This window comes from Budorcas taxicolor, chromosome 18, assembly GCF_023091745.1.
Source record: "Budorcas taxicolor isolate Tak-1 chromosome 18, Takin1.1, whole genome shotgun sequence".
Taxonomy (NCBI): Eukaryota; Metazoa; Chordata; class Mammalia; order Artiodactyla; family Bovidae; genus Budorcas; species Budorcas taxicolor.
Genome location: NC_068927.1, coordinates 56,547,536 through 56,564,957, shown reverse-complemented (window position 1 = coordinate 56,564,957; position 17,422 = coordinate 56,547,536). Strand labels below are relative to the sequence as shown.

The following is a 17,422-nucleotide window of genomic DNA, read 5'->3' as shown; positions in this document are numbered from 1 at the left end:
CAAGTGGGAGGAGCCTGCCTTTTCCCCCAGCCCTCTGAGGTCAGGAAGTCCATCTCTTTATCTGCCCTCCGTCCTTACAGCTGCATCACACCCGTCAGGGAGGGGTGAGAGGGGGGACCCCTGGGGGGGTCATCCCTTTGGGGGTTGCGGTAGGATAGGAACTGAAAGGAACCCCAACTTTGCAGGGGGAATCAGCCTCCAGGTCCCTCAGAAAAGCGAGATCGCCAAAATCTGCCGATGACTCCTTTTAAATGTTCTCGTTCTCGTCCACGCCTCTCTGTCCCAGGCCTGGCCTCATCCACTCCGCTCTGTGAGTCTGGCCGCAGTCTCCCCTCCTCGCCTGCATCTGTCCTCACACCAGAGCTCACCCTGTAATTTGCATGTCCGGCTCCGTCAGCTCCGAAAAGCCCCGCCTCTTCCTGCCTCCTCCCCCAGGTCGGCTTGGGTACCCCCCTCAGTGCCCGCCCAGCCGCAGGACGCCCTCCACACTTAACGCTGGGCGTGGGCAGCTTCGCCGCGTTCACACCTCTCCTGAAATTCACCCCATGATCACAACGCTGGGAAAGAGCCAAAGACAAACATGTGGGGCTACCGTTTTGATATCCTCGACTTTAGGTCCAGCCTAGAATGGAAGCGCGGACTCAGGATGGAGCTAGGGAGCCGGGGATACGGCCACCTCCTGGGCGGGGGCGGAGCCGCAACCCGGGGTCTCCCACCAGAGTCTTGCCCCCTGTGCCTCCCGGAGGTGGGGGGGCAGTCACTGCGGCCCGTCCTGGCCGTTCATTCTCAGGTTACTTTCTGGAAAACCGGTGACAGGAGGGAGGGAGGGAAGCGGCAGGTAGCCTTGAGTGGGGAAGGGAGAGCGGGGGTGATGGAGGGGATGGGGGCTCTGAAGGAGTCTTTGGGCCTAGAAAAGAAAACAACAAAGACCCTTACTGAATCGGAGAAAACAAAACTGAACTTTAGGTCCCGCCCTGATGCTCCAGGCCGGTTGTATCTATCTGGGGCGTATCGCCCTGTGTTCAGAAACCTTCCATCCCCTACATCTGCCAGAGACTTATCACCCCCTGCCCAACTACAAATGCCATCTCAACTAAAGAATACCCAAAACATCCCACCTGACCAACGTTTCCCTTATGGCTTCCACAAACCTCCCTTTAAATATGAAGCCTCCCTGATCCCTCTTGCGCTCTGCCTGGTCGTTAGGCCGACTGTCGCCCCTCCTTGCCTGAATAAAGGTAACCCACTTCCACTGAGGTCATCTCTCCTTCTTTTCTGCCTCTACCCGAACTATACCTTACAGGGTCAAGTATCAGATCTGCCAGCAAGGGAGGTGAAGGGAGCTGAGGAGGGCGGCCGGCTTGGGGACTGACGGGAAGACCAGGCAGCCGGCGTGCTGGGGCAGGGGTGGTGGGTGCCCGGTTTGCCGAGGCCCCGAGGTGGGTGTGCAGCCCAGAGGGGATCAGAGGTCAAGGAGTGGACAGCCCGAGTCTCCACTTGCTGCTGGATCCCTGGGATCAAGTCTCGAGTGTGTGTGTGTGTGTGTGTGTGTGTGTGTCCACGTGTGCGGGCGGAGAGAACTCCCTGACTCCATATCTTACCTGGTCGTGGCTGGACGTAAGGTGGCTCTCTCAGCAGCTCAGCGCACACCCTTCTCTTGGGGTCGGCCCCTCTATCAGAATCGCCCCGAACCTTCCAGTACCTGTGGCCGAAAACCCTGCCCAGGATTTACTCTGCCTTCCGGAGGCTCTGGGAGGCGGGTTGGCGGGGCGGGTGAGTGGCCGTGACAGGTGAGGCCGGAGCCCCTCCCTTCTCCCGGGGTGTGGCAGGACACTGGGCAGGAGGCAGCCTGGAGGAGGGGGACAGGTCCTGCTGGGCCCGGGCCCCGCCTCTCAGCGTCCTAAGTTCATTTATTTTGGCAACCAACTATTAGCACTTACCTGGCCTACCGATCTCATCCCATTTGCACAGCAATTCTCTCTCAAGGTACAGCGAGGAACAACCCTAGAATCACAGAGGTGAAGTAGCTTGCCCACGCCACACGGCCAGAAAGTCAGAGAAGCTGGAATGTGAAGCCAGGCAGGCCAGAACCTTGGGAAACACCTGGTAGGTAGCAACTCTTCTCAGTTTCCCTTGTTTCAAAAGATTCCTGACAATTGTTGGTGTGCTGCTGCTGCTGCTGCTGCTAAGTTGCTTCAGTCGTGTCCGACTCTGTGCAACCCCATAGACGGCAGCCTGCGAGGCTCCCCCATCCCTGGGATTCTCCAGGCAAGAAAACTGGAGTGGGTTGCCATTTCCTTCTCCAAAGCATGAAAGCGAAAAGTGAAAGTGAAGTTGCTTAGTCGTGTCCGACTCTTAGCAACCCCATGGACTACAGCCTACCAGGCTCCTCCGTCCATGGGATTTTCCAGGCAAGAGTACCGGAGTGGGTTACCAGTGCCTTCTCCGGATTGTTGGTATATTCTGGGTCCAATCCTGAATATTCATTGGAAGGACTGATGCTGAAGCTGAAGTCCCTGAAGAGCCGACTCATTGGAAAAGACCCTGATGCTGGGAAAGATTGAGGGCAAAAGGAGAAGGGGGCAACAGAGGATGAGATGGTTGGATGACATCACTGACTCAATGGACATGAATTTGAGCAAGCTCCAGGAGATGGTGATGGACAGGGGAGCCTGGTGTGCTGCAGTCCATGAACTTGCAAAGAGTCGGATGCAACTGAGTGACTGAGATTAGTTAGATATTATTAGTTATTTTCTCATATCTAGAAAAGCACTAAATGCCTTCACGGTGATATCTGCTCCTTGGTGACTAGCAGAAGACCTTTTGTAAGATAATTGCTTCATTGCATGAACTCCCCCTTCACCAAAATCACATATAGTGACCTTCCCCCGCTACCTCTTTGGAGCAGGTTCTCAGAGCTATCTGAGGTGCTGTCTCCCAGACTGCAGTCTCCATTTTGGCCCAAGTAAAACGTAACTCAAAACTCTCACGCTGTGCATCTTTTGAAAATTGACAGCAGGAAGCCCCTTCCCCCGTCATTTTAGCAGAGCTGTATTGTAACTAACTTAAAAAAAAAAGTATTTATGTTTTGGCCTCATTGGGTCTTCATTGCTGTGAGGCTTTTCTCTGGTTGCGGCGAGCAGGCTTCTCATTGCAGTGGCTTCTCTTGCTGTGGAGCACAGGGCACGCGGTTTCAGCAGCTACAGCACGTGGGTTCAGTAGTTGTGGCACACGGGCCTAGTTTCTCCGCAGTATGTGGGATCCTCCCAGACCAGGGATTGAACCCATGTCCCCTGCATCGTTTACCACTGAGCCACCAGGGAAGCCCATAACTGGTAGGTCAGACGGTGCTTGTCTCCGGCTGCCAAACTCAGGCACAAGATTGATGAAGAATTTAACTGGTGGGGGGAGGGCGCCCGGTGAGGCGGGCATCACCAGAGCCCCCAGCAGTCCCAAAACACTGAAAGAGGGACCAGCAGTGCCCCCACTGCCCATCAGGTGACAGGAGGTTCCTTCACCATCTACCAATGTCCCTCCTCAGCCTTCCCCTGCTTAGAAAAAAAAAAAAAGGAACCTGAATCCGATCAGGCCTCTCACTGTAAACAGCCATTTTCAGGAAAGAGAAGGATAAAACTGCCAGTAAGTCAACACCATGAGGACAAGGTCGGCCAAGTCCAGGCACTGAATCACTGGCTACAGGACGAATGACCTTGTTTCCCCAGAGAGTCGGTGACGTGAAAAAAAGCAGCAGCGGGGCTTATACTACATGCAAAATAGACGTGAGACTCAGAAGCAGGTTTTTTTCAGCTGTACGAATGTCCAACAGGTTGCTGAGAAATCATGGGTGGGCAGGATAATTCTTCACTGTGTTAACTTTTAGCAATCCTGACCCCTCAGTGCTCCGTCCACTACTGTCGAAAAATAACTGTGACAACACAGAACGCCCTCATATGTTCCCCAAACAGCCCCTGAGGGACAGTGCTCCTGATCTGAGAACTTTAACTCTTCTCTTCTCCTGTCTCAGGAACTAGGGTGCACTGGTAAACGCTTAACAACCAGCTCCCTGGAGAAGAAAACCCTGCATTTTATCGATTTCCATGGTGTAAAAAGTCTCACCCATGACTAATAGCTTCATAGGGTGTGATTTTCTGTATGAAACTAACAGATCAGGCAAATCAGGAAAGACGGAAAGTGGTTGCCAAGGGCTGAGGGGAGGGAGGGAATAGGGAGTGCTTGTGATGGACTTCTTTCTGAGGGAAATGTTCAGGAATTTGATAGGGGTGATGGTTGTACAAGGTTCTGAGTGCGCTAAAAAATCACTGTGCTGTATACTTCAAAGTGGCAAACTGATTTTTGCTGTAGTCAGCCTGTCATATTGAAATGAAGCCAGACTCTGTGGCGGGGCTCCAGGACACAAAACCCTTTCTGTGACCCTTTCCTTGAATTCCAAAGGGCAGGTTCGAACAGTTGCCAACACGGGAAGGGAGGGCCAGTCAAGAAACAGTGCTGGGACTTCCCTAGTGGTCCAGGGGCTAAGACGCTGTGTTCTAAATGTATGCAGGGGGCGGGGTTAATCGCTGGCCTAGAAACTAGATCCCACATGCTGCAACTAAGAGTTCACGTGCCTCAATTAAGAGCCTGCATGCCACTACCATGGTTCAGAAGGTAAAGAGCCCGCTCGCCAAAGCAGGAGACACAAAAGACACAGGTTCGATACCTGGGTCGGGAAGATCCTCTGGAGAAGGAAATGACATCCTACTTCAGTATTCTTGCCTGGAGAATCCCATGGACAGAGAGGCCTGGCGGGCTACAGTCCATGGTGTTGCACAGTTGGACACCACTGAGTGCGTGCATGTGCACGCACGCACGCACACACACACACACACACACACAACGAAAAATCCTACATGCCACATCAAAGACCTGGTGCAGTCAAAAAAAATAGATATTTATTTTGAAAATTCTCATTATTAAGAAAAATAAAAAGAAACATTAGTGTGGGCTTGGGGCAGGGTCCTGGTTCCCCTTCAAAGGATAACATTATCTCTGAGATCTTCTGCAGAACTAAAACCCCACCAAATGCTGTTTCAACGCGTTGGCATTCTTGGGCATCTTTACCTCACCTTCCCAGGCTTCCTCATTCCATCTGTAAACATTTCACGGTGCTCCTCAGACTGATGAGAATATTTAAAACTATGTAACAAGCACCTTGCTGTTACTACATCTAAATATTAACAGTCATCTCTGAATACCACGTAATACCCAGCATACATTATAATTTCCTGGATGATCTCAAAGCTGTCTTTTTCCTTTGAATCACCACCAGCTACATCCTCATGCAAAAGTGAAAATGCCCTGGTCTCTGCCCCAGAGCCCACCTGTAATGGCACACTGTGCTTTAAAAAAATTTTTAATCTTAGTTCTGCAACCAGGGATGGAACCTGTCTCCTGGCAGTGGAAGCACACAGTCCTAACCACTGGACCACAAGGGAATTCCCAGCACCCTTTGCTGTGTGTGTGATGACGGCTGATGGCTGATCCTCACTATATGTGTATAACACCACGTTGAGCAGTACCTGAAGGCCTCTGTTCACTCGGCCCTGCCTAGAATGTACTTCACGGGATAACTCAGAGGACACACGGGAAAATGCACACCTTCTGGCCACAGGATGCTGATTTCAGCCTCAGTTGCTGTGTGATCCTGGACAAGCAACATCCCCTCTCTGAGGGTTAAAACAGTGCCTGACCAGGGACTTCCCAGGTGGTCCAGTGGTTAAGATGCTGGGGACACAGGCTGGAGTCCTGATCAGGGAACTAACATCCCACATGCCGTGGAGCAACTCAGCCCCGCGTCGCAGCGAGAGAATCCACATCCCGCAACTAAGACCCAGAAACAACTATTTTTTAAGAAAAGAAACAAGGATAATTTCTTAAAATAAGTTAAAAACAAAAATGATGCCTAGCCAAAGAACTACATATTATAGGAAATGTCCAGAAAAAGCAAATCCACAGACACAGAAAGCAGGTTGGTGGTTGCCGAGGGCCAGGGTGCTGAAGTGGAAGTGAGGTGGCTTCTCTTCCATTGGCCACGAGGAAGGAGCCTTATCTGGAGCTTGTAAGCGATAAGGCTGAATCTCCTGAGCCCCAGCGGAGCCTCAAATGAATCTTGTTCAACAGACCCAGACTCCCTGGCTCCTTTCAGTCCAAGAAGGCCCGAGAGGGTTGTCGCACCCAGGACACTGTCTGGTTGGACTCAAATCAACACGTGGGGAGGACCCAAGGGACCCCCACCCCCACCCCCGCCCCAGCTGGGTTGGTTTGGTTCCGGTCCAGGCATCCAACTGACAAGTGCAAGTCTCTTCCGTTAAGATAACGCTCACATGATGTTAATGGGCTCTGAGCGTTTCGGGGACTTATTTATAAGCTGTAGGTCATCCCTGGGCCACACCTGTATAGCCTCTGGCAGCTTCCCAGGTTCAGCCAGGCCCCACCCTGCTGGACTCAGCCCCACTGTCCTCTTAATGGCCCCTGGCTTCCAGGCTGTGAGCAGGAAACCTAGATCCTGGGTCAGGGCATCCGGGGACTTGCCAGCTGTAATCGGCTTGTGTCCTAAGCCAGGAACTCAGTGCTGAGCCAGCGCTTGTTCAGCCCATTCAGTCAATATTCAATTATCACTGCTATTTGTTTTACAGGGTTATTAGAACAGCATACTGCAAACCGGGTGGCTTAAAACAATAGGAAATTATTCTCTCATGGCTTTGGACACTAAAAGCCAATCTCTGCCTCTGTCATCCCGGCTTTCATGTTGGGGTAAGGGACCACCCTACTTCATTGTGCGTGTGTGTGACTCTTTGTGACCCGTGGACAGGAATTCTCCAGGCAAGAATACTGGAGCCGGTTGCCATGCCCTGCTCCAGGGGATCTTCCCAACCCAGGGATCAAATTCATGTCTCCTGCATTGGAAGGCAGATTCTTCGCCACTGAGCCACCAGGGAAGCCCTCATCTTAACTCATTACATGTGTAAAGACCCTTTTCCCAAATATCACATCCTGAAGTACTGGGGGTTAGGAGTTCAACCCATCTTTTAAGGGGACATAATTCACATTTCAACTCCTAACAAACACATAGGATGCGCTGATGCTATCTGGAGTGCTGGGCTGTGAGAGCTCTGCCTTCAGAGACCCTAAGTAGTCCCCCTGTTCCGGTATCCTTGTGTCCCCTCTGGCAAGGGGCAGGGGGAAGGTGTTGAAGGGTTTGCAAACCCACTAAGCACCTAGGTTGCTTCAGTTGTTTCCAGCTCTTGGAGATCCCATGGACTGTAGCCGACCAGACTCCTCCGTCCATGGGATTCTCCAGGCAAAAATACTGGAGTGGGTTGCCATGGGAGAAGGCAATGGCACCCCACTCCAGTACTCTTGCCTGGAAAATCCCATGGATGGAGAAGCCTGGTAGGCTGCAGTCCATGGGGTCGCTAAGAGTCGGACACGACTGAGCGACTTTACTTTCACTTTTCACTTTCATGCATTGGAGAAGGAAATGGCAACCCACTCCAGTGTTCTTGCCTGGAGAATCCCAGGGACGGGGGAGCCTGGCGGGCTGCCGTCTATGGGGTCGCACAGAGTCGGACATGACTGCAGCGACTTAGCAGCAGCAGCAGCAGCAGCAGCAGAGTTGCCATGTCCTCCTCTAGGGGATCTTCCTGACCCTGGGATTGAACCCTCACAATAAGTCTCCTGCATTGGCAGTTGGGTGCTTTACCACTTAGTGCCACCTAGGAAGCTCTAAAAACCCACTAAGGAGCTTAGTGAATATTTCTTGAACGAATTAGTGTAACTTATGATTAGCAGCCTGGAGAAGGAAATGGCAACCCACTCCAGTACTCTTGCCTGGAAAATTCCACGGACAGAGGAGCTTTGTAGGCTACAGTCCATGAGGTCGCAGAGTCGGACACGACCGAGCGACTTCTTTTCAGGATAACTTCAGAGTGTTAGCAGCTGGCCAGTTCCTGCTTTGGCCCTGATAAAATAAAAGTCGACTTCCTCTTCCAAGTAAGGCATTTCAAACACAGAGAAGGAGCTGGGTCCCCTGAGTGTCCGGATTAAACAGAGCTCAGCCCAGCATGCGGGCTTCCCTGGTGGCTCAGACAGTAAAAGAATCTGCCTGGAATGTGGGAGACCTGGATTCCATTCCTCAGTTGGGAAAATCCCCTGGAGAAGGAAATGGCAACCCATTCCAGTATTCTTGCCTGGAGAATTCCATGGACAGAGAGCCTGGTGGACAACAGTCCACGGGGTTGCAAAGAGTAGACGTAACTGGGTGACTAATACTTCACTTCAGAACAGTCTATGGTGTTACTCCACTCAGTGCTCGGAAGCCAGCCCATGCCTGTTCTGTCCACTGGCAGGACCCTTCCTCCGTGGAGACCTCCTGGGAGGTCTTCCCCCAGCACCTAAAGGTCCCCAGGATGTGCAAGAAAAGACGTGCAGGAAAACAGCACCCTGCTTCCCACCCATGGGTGCTATGACAGCTCCGCACAGACTTCACCTCCATCCTCCAAGTCAGGTCTGCAAGAAATGTCACCTCTCTTCATTATTTTCTGTAAACCAACCTGATTTTGACTGAGATGGTACAACTCCCCTGGAATGTACCTGCGGGGAGCTGTTACCACCACCTCTAGGTCAGCTGGGATTCATCTGGGAGAATATATACGCCAACTTCAGTCTCTTTCCTCTTCTGATTTCTGGATGGATCTCAGAGTATAAAGACCCCGGCTTCCTCTTTCCTCTTCTGATATCTGGACTGTGATCTCACTGGTCCAAACCAACAGGAAGGCGTACGGCAGGGGAGCCCACAGACACTGTGTTGGTCAGTTCCAGGCTGCCATAACAAACATGCCACAGCCTGTGTGTCTTAAACGACAGAAATTTCTTCCTCCCAGTTCTGAGAGCTGAGAAACCCAAGGCCTGCTTTTTGTGTTCCCAGTGAGAGTCCGCTCTAATAAATATATTTGTTAGATGAATGGTGTTGGAGAGGACTCTTGAGAGTCCCTTGGACTGCAAGGAGATCCAATCTGTCCGTCCTAAAGGAGATCAGTCCTGAATATTCATTGGAAGGACTGATGCTGAAGCTGAAACTCCAATACTTTGGCCACCTTATGTGAAGAACTGACTCACTGGAAAGGACCCTGATGCTGGGAAAGATTGAGGGCAAGAGGAGAAGGGGACGACAGAGGATGAGATAGATGCTTGGATGGCATCACCGACTCAAAGGACATGAGAGTTTGAGTCAACTCCAGGAGTTGGTGACGGACAGGGAGGCGCGGCGTGCGGCAGTCCATGGGGTGCCAAAGAGTCAGACATGACTGAGCGACTGAACTGAACTGATTTTGGCAGCTGGCCAACTTGCCAGTTGCCCTTATAAAAATAAAAGTTGGGGGCTTCCCTGGCGGCTCACTGGTGAGGAATCTGCCTGCCAGCGCAGGAGACAGGGGATCGAGCCCCGGTCCAGGAAGATCCCACATGCCTGTGCAACACAACGATTGAGCCCAAGAGCTACAATTGCGGAGCCCATGGGCGTCAACTACTGAGGCCTGTGTGCCCTAGGAGCCCGTGCTCCACATGAGAGAAGCCACCACAGTGAGAGGCCTGCAAACAGCAGCTAGAGAGTAGCCCCCGCCCATCGCAACTAGAGAGAAACCCGCACAGCAAGGACGAAGACCCAGCCCACCCAAAAATAAATTAAAAATTTTAAAAACTGTAGAAAAAAAAAGTTAGCAAAGACAGACATGTTTCTCACTTCTCTTATAAGGGCACCAATCCTATTTATGAAGACCTCCTTCTTACAACATAATTCTTCCAATACCTCCCAAGGGCCCACCTCCAAATACCAACACGCTGGAGATTCAGGCTTCAGCATCTGAATTGGGGGTGGGAGATGAACACAAGCATTCAGGCCGCAGCTGATGACATCAGACAGCCTCCCAGGGTGCGGGGCAGGGTGGGGAACACTGGAGATGAGATCTGGACCGGCAACAGGAAGAGGTGAGTACTCCATTGAGACGTGCCGTGCGGCTGCCATCCACTGCTGTGCTTGGGCGCCGCCACACTTGACAGAGAGCCAGAAGCCAGGTATCGGTTTCCTCTAGCCTTCTGGCCCGAATCTCTCCCACAGAGTTAACGTGGGGGAAAGATCCCGGCTCAGGCAAATCGTCCTGAGGAGAAGGGGCTGGCCCTGTGAGAATGGAGGGAAAGAGAGAAAGGGAGAAAAACCCATCTGACTCTGGGGGGCAGGGCTGGGAAGGGAGGCTGGGAGCTGGTATGGGTTGAGCTGTGTCGCTACAAAAATCCCTGTATTGTGACTTCCCTGGTGGCGTGGTGGGCAAGAATCCACCTGCCAGTGCAGGGGAGATGGGTTCGATCCCTGGCCCCAGAAGATTCCACTTGCTGTGGGCCAGCTAAGCCTGTGTGCCTAGAGCCTGTGCTCCACAGCAAGAGAAGCCAGTGCAACCAGACAGCAGCCCCTGCTCGCTGCAGCTAGAGAAAGGCCTCACACAGCAACCGAGAGCCAGTGCAACCGCAAGTAAAAAAAATTAATAAATTAAAATTCCTACCCCCAGAGCCTCAGAATGCCATTGTATTTGGAGACAGGATGTTTCCAGATGTGATTAAAATGAGGTCATTAGGTAGGGCCTAGTTCATTATGGCTGCTGCCCTTGTAAGAAGAGGGACTCTGGACACATGCATTACACTCCCCACGCCAACTCATGTGGGGAGTGGCTGTCTGCAAGCCAAGGGGAGGGGCTGGGAGCAGACCGCGCCCTCACCAGGAAACCAGCTCTGCCGACACCTTAATCTCAGTCTTCAAGCCTCCAGAACTGGGAGATCATGCATGTCTGTGGTTTAAGCCACTCTGCTAGAGTTTGGTAGTGCTAGCAAACTAGTACAGCAGCCTCCGATATGGCCCCAAACCATCCTCACCTCTGGGTATCACGCCCTCGGGTTGGTCCCTCCCACACTAAATCGGGCTGCTCTGGGCATGACAGAAGCGGCGCTGTGTGACAAGGTCAGGCTCCGTGGTAGGTTCCCACCTTGGCCTCTTGGGCTTCTCTCTCTGGAGGAATCCAGCTGCCGTGTTGGAAGGACACTCAAGCAACCCCAGAGATCCCCATCAAAGGAATCTGGCCAAGAGCCAAGGGCCAGCAACAATTTTCCAGCCATGGAAGTCGACCCCAGTCAAGCCTTCAGATGACTGTGACCCTGCCTGACAGCAACTTCCCTGGCTATCCCAAACACAGTCACTCAGGTAGGCCACTCCCTGATTCCGGACCCACAGAAACTGTCATTATTGTTGCTTAGTCCCTCAGCCGTGTCCGACTCTTTGTGACCCCATGGACTGTAGCCCAGTGGGCTCCTCTGACCCTAGGATTTCCCAGGCAAGAATTCTGTGCGACCCAGAAACCGAACCCGGGTCTCCTGCATTGGCACAGATTCTTCACTACTGAACCACCAGGGAGGCCCACAGAAACTATAAGTAATGACAAATTATTGTGACTTTAAGCTAACGAGCTCTGGGGTAATTCGTTACACAGCAACAGGCAGCTAATACAGAACCTCCCTCCTCAACTCCCTTCCCCTTCAGACCCTTCTCCTGCTTTAACATCCCTGAATCCGTAACCCCACATCATGATGACACCATCAAGGCCTTAAGAAGTAATGTGCGTGCATGCTAAGTCACTTCAGTTGTGCCCGACTCTTTGCGACCCCACGGACTGTAGCCTGCCAGGCTCTATCCACAGAGCTCTCCAGGCAAGAATACTGGAGTGTGTTGCCATGCCCTCCTCCAGGGAATCCTCCCGACCCAGGGACTGAACTTGAGTCGGGTTCGACTGGCATTGCAGGTGGGTTCTTTACCACTAGCACCACGTGGGAAGCCCCTAAGGAAGTAAACAGGGCCCCTGAATGGCTCTCGGGAGATACAATATTACCAATATATGAACAGAAAGGTGTTCAGCCTCACAAGGATGCCAAGAAATGGAAATTGAAATTAAAAAAGACACTTGGAGAGGGTTTTCAAACAGGAAAGAGATGTGACTGAAATGTTTTCAAAGCCAGTGCAGCCGTGTTCAGAGAAAATTCTAAGTGAACCTAAATGATTGTAAAAAAGGAGTAAAAATATTGCTTATCTCCATACTTTACACCAAACACAAGGAAATCAGTATTGAAATCACTGAATCCAACTCTAGTCCACATTAGGGCCCCTCACAGCAGCACGAGGTCCTGCAGGCATGGGCACGGCCAGGGCGTTAGTCGCCTGCGCGCACGCTGGACGTGGCCGTGGCAGTCTCTGCGGCGCCGCCCCCGCCCCCCCCCCCCCCCCCCCGTGGCCAACCTGCTGCTTCCATGACGTGCGGACTCGGGGTGTCCTTGCCGCTGCCAGCCAGGCCTGGGGTTGAGTCCTGCCATCTCTGGGAGGCCCTCCCATGCCCCACCCTCACTTCCAGGGACTCCCCCTCCTCACCAAGGTTACCTCCTCGAGATCTTGCCTCTCAAATCCTATGTTCTTTCCCATTCTTTCATGATCTAAGGCCCCATCAAGCCCAAAGCCCAAATTCTTTAGCTGCCTCAAACACCCCAATCAAGGGCAGGAAGAGTTTCATTGCAGAACCCTCCAAGGAGGCAAGTACCAAATATTTGGGCTCCACGTTCCTGGAGCTATAAAGAAGGAGAGGGCAAAAATACGGGTCCACCGCAAGGCTGTCCAAAGGTCCAGACCTGCCAATCACAAACCTGTGAGTGGCCAACCCTCACACCTGTTTCCAAGGAACTACATGAACTCGTGTTCTCGGAAGGAGCCTGCGTCAGGTTCGTTTCTCAGGTAGAACACTAAGGCACAGAGAGATTAAGTCACTTGTCCATGGCCACCCAGCTGGGAAGCTGAACAGCCTGGATTTAGACTCGGGCATCCACGCCTGTTGGGCCCGACGGGGCGGTAGGGACCCGAGCATGGCTAGGGGTGGCTCTCTCTGGCCTGCCTCAGGTTGGCTGCGATGCCTACCCACTCGGGCAGGAAGGCCGCCTGGGGCTTAAAGATCATGCGGAATCGGGAGCCAGGCAGGGTGAAGTTGGCCAGGTAGACGGTGCTCCCCCCAGTGAGGTAGGCGGCCAGATGCCGAAGGTGCCCACGGTGATGACGGTGTGGTTACACTGTGTGAGGAGCGTGAAGTCCCTGGCCGGTGAGCCCTGGTGGCCATTGCCTGCAAACACCACATCCTGGTGGGAGCTGTTGATGTTCCTCTGGCACCAGGCCATGTCGTCGCTGGTGATCACGAACAGCGGGCTGCGGTGGCGAGCGCGGAACCAGCCCAGGGCCTGCTGCAGGTAGCCCTGGTCGGCCAGCACGCCCTTCCACACGGTGGGCATGACGCGGACATAGTCCCCCCGGCGCACATGGACCCCCACGTAGGTGCTCGGCCGGCTGCCATTCACCCGCAGACCCCGCAGGAAGTTCTGGGCCTCCTCACGCACGTGGGCGTGCAGGGTGAACTCCTGGAGTATCTCGGCGCGGAGGTGGTGGTAGAAGGTCCAGGAGCAGGGGTAGCTGGTGAGGCGCACGTACTCCCCTGGGATGTGGCGGTACTGCTCCTCCATCCAGTCGTTCAGGTAGTAGTTCTCCCAGGGGACGCTCCTGGCTGTGTCGTCGTGCAGGACCGGGAGTGTGATTCAGAAGATGGGGGCCAGCGTGCTGTGCATCTGGGGTGGGATGAAGGCGGCGCGCCCATTCATCTTGGCCAGGGCGTACAGGGTGGCGTACTCCCCCATCTGGTTCCCCAGGCGGCCTTTGGCGTTGATGGTGAACACGCCCCCCGCCGGCAGGTGTCTGGGGAACAAGACCACGCGACCTGCATAGGCCCAAGGAGTGGGCACCAGGGCCAGGCGCCGGTGGCAGTGGAAACGGTGGACACTGCAAAGATGACAAAGAGGAAGCAGACGGTGGACGAGGAAGGGCAGGTGGCCCAGAATCTCCTGGCGGCTGCGGGAGGAGAGATGACTTCATTTAGCAGGGGTGGCTGGGCTGGCGTGAGCTCCTTCATCACCCCCCAAACCAGCCACGCATGTGCTCACTCAGCCCATCTGGAGCACAGACCCTGAACCCCTCCAACCTGGGTTTAAGTCTCAGCTCCAGCCTTTATAAAGCTGTGGGACTTTAGTCATGGTACTCCCCCTCTCTGAATCCCAGTTTCCTTGCCTGTTAAAAGGTGTGACTGGGACTTCCCCAGCAGCTCAGTGGTTAAGACTCTGCCTTTCAAAGCAGGGGATGCGAGTTTGATCCTTGGTCAGGGAATGAAGACCCCACATGCTATGTGATGGGACCAAAAACAAAAAAAGAGTAGAGGGGATGACGAAGTCCAACCACTTGAAAGTGCCAACATTCAGCCGTGTCTTTTTCCTACACAGTCCTTTCTTATGGTTCAACCTCACAGAACTACCTCAGTCATAAGACTTTTAGCACAGTGCTTAGCACACAGCAGGCACTCTGTAAGTCTTGGAAAATAAAGACTTCTGGCGTATTTACTGTATGTAAACCTGAGAGCTCACAGTCTATTAAGGCTGCATAGTGCAGAGGTTCAGAGCATAGACTCTGAGGCCAGACAGCCCAGGTTCGCGTGCACACTCCGCCTCCTTCTGGTGGGCAGCCTGGAGCCTGTTCTTTACCTCTTGGAGCTCAGTCTTCTTCATAAAATGGGGTTAACCAAGCGCCTGCATGAAGGATGTTTCTGGAAGGCCCCCTGCACGGTAAGTGCTCCCTGCTTCTGTCAGTGGACGTGGCGGATTCCAGCTGTCTACAGGGGCCCTGACGCCCTTGCCCCTGACTCAGGGCGGGGCCTGTGATGGGCCTTGGCCAATCAAATATGGCAGAACTGACGTTGCACCATTTCTCTCTCTCTTTTTTTTGACCGTGCCATGCAGCTTCTGGGATCTTAGTTCCCTGCTGCTGCTGCTGCTGCTGCTGCTAAGTTGCTTCAGTCGTGTCCGACTCTGTGCGACCCCACAGACGGCAGCCCACCAGGCTCCGCCGTCCCTGGGATTCTCCAGGCAAGAACACTGGAGTGGGTTGCCATTTCCTTCTACAATGCATGAAAGTGAAAAGTGAAACTGAAGTCGCTCAGTCATGTCTGACTCTTAGCGACCCCATGGACTGCAGCCTACTAGGCTTGCCTGGGATTTTCCAGGCAACAGTACTGGAGTGGGTTGCAAGCTGCCTAGGTTTAGCTTTTATATTAGGTCTCTGATGAGCGCTTCTTTTCTGTAGGTAACCACTTTACTGAGATAATATTCCAATACTATACAATTCCCCCATATAAAGTGTAAAATAGCTTTTAGTATATTCGCAGAGTTGGGCAAGCATCACAATTACTTTTAGAAAAATTTTTATCACCCCCAAAAGAAACCCCTTAGCCATCCCCACCCCCAATCTTCCCCTCCTCTCCACCTCCTGAAAGCTAATCTGCTTTCTGCCTCAGCGGATTCGCCTACTCTGCACATTGCACGTAAATGAATCACACACTAAGGGCCTCTTTGGGACTGGCTTCCTTCACTCTGTGTCGTGTTTCCCAGGCTCATCCACGTGGCAGCATGTGTTAGCATGTCACTGATTTCTGATGTTCCCCTCCATGGCTCTGTCTCCTTTTATTTATCAGTTCATCGGTTCCTAGACACCTGCGTTGTTTTCCTTCTGGGGCTGTCAGGAATAACATTGCTATGGACATGCATGTGCAAATCCTTGTGTGGACCTAAGCTTTCGCTCCCCTCGGGGGTTTACCTGAGAGTAGAATTGCTGGGTCGTCTGGTAACTAACTCTGTGTTTAACAGTTCTGGGAACTGCAGACTGCTTTCCGAGCAGCTGCCTTATTTTCCATTCCCACCAGCAGCGTATGAGGGCTCTGATTTCTCCACATCCTTGCCAACACTCGCCACTGTCTGTCTTTCTGACCACAGTGGGAGTGCCATGCTAGCTCAGTGAAGCCTCCACTTTTGAACTCACCCGGGGCCCCGGCAGGTCCTGCCCCGACTCCACGGCTCTGACTGGGCTCCATGAGCCTCAGCCTCCCCATCCATGTAGTGGGGTGGATGAGCCCTTCTTCAGGGGCTGCTTCTTTTCCAGGCCACCGCGCCCCTCGCTCTCCCCTGGGCTCCGGGAAGCGGTCTTCTCACAGTGCGTCTCCAGTGTGTCCTGGCCCTCCGTCCCCTCCCTGCTCTGTTCCCTGACCAGCCATGCCTGGCTTCCCTGTGGCCAGGAGACCCCCAAGGCCCCACAGGAGCCCTGGATTGTGTGGCCCTCACTCTTCCTCATCTGGCTCCCATCTACCCCCTCCAGGCTCCCCATCTGTCCCTCCGCCGGTCCCCTTAAATGTCAGGGTTCTGTGGGCCTCGCCTCCACTCTCCTCTTCCTCCTATATCCCAGGGTCCCTCACTTTATTAATCTGATCCCTTTGGGAAATATGAACACTCTCAGGCCCTCCTCAAAGGTCTCCCATTAAGTGTGGGTTCCCAGTGCGGTCAGCTGGCTCTTACCACATGAAGACTAAGTATATGTCATGCTCCCTCTCCTGAGGTGTACAGGAAATGCCTTGCTCACTGCTTTGATTTCTAAAAAGCCAATTAAATCTGTCCCTGAGCCCCTCTGCTTTCTGGGCTGGTGATAAGTGTGAAGTGAAGTGAAAGTCACTCAGTCGTGTCCGACTTTTTGCGACCCCATGAACTATACAGTCCATGGAATTCTCAAGGCCAGGCTACTCGAGTGGGTAACCTATCCCTTCTCCAATGGATCTTCCCAACCCAGGAATCGAACTGGGCTCTCCTGAATCGCAGGCAGATTCTTTACCAGCTGAGCTATACTCTGTCCCAATCTGTACCACAGCCTGCCCATCTCGGGCCCTTCCTGGAGTCCTATTCTTTGGGGTGGTGGTGGGGGGGGGGTGGCGGGGAGCAGAGGAAGGACTTGAGCCTCTGGTCAGCTCACCCACCTCAGTCAGAGCCCCAAGCAAGTCCCAAACCAGCAGGCAAGCTGAGCAAGGATTGGAGCCAGGACTACTAGGGAGGAGAAACCAGCTCAGGACAGAGGGAGCCCCTACTCAGGGTCACCTCCACCATGTGTGACCCACGCAGCTGCACAGGGCCCCTGCTCTGCTCCAGCCATCTAGAAATTCCCCATGACCATGGGCAAGGCAGCCGGTTTTCATTTTGCCCTCGGTTCTGCCAATCAGGTGACTCAGATGGTAGAGAATCTGCCTGTGATGCAGGAGACGCAGGTTCGATCCCTGGGTCGAGAAGATCCCCTGGAGAAGGGAATGGCAACCGACTCCAGTATTCTTGCCTGAAGAATCCCACGCATAGGGGAGCCTGGTGGGCTAAAATCGATGGG

The 17,422-nt window shown here is 53.3% G+C and overlaps 1 protein-coding gene across 1 annotated transcript; it reads right to left on the bottom strand.

Moving 5' to 3' along the window:
• Positions 1-12,875: 12,875 nt before the first annotated feature.
• On the bottom strand, positions 12,876-13,647 carry LOC128063999 (galactoside 2-alpha-L-fucosyltransferase SEC1-like). The gene has a single exon (XM_052656820.1). It carries the CDS (start codon positions 13,645-13,647, stop codon positions 13,090-13,092), a length of 558 nt encoding a protein of 185 aa, XP_052512780.1. The 3' UTR covers positions 12,876-13,089.
• Positions 13,648-17,422: the final 3,775 nt, after the last annotated feature.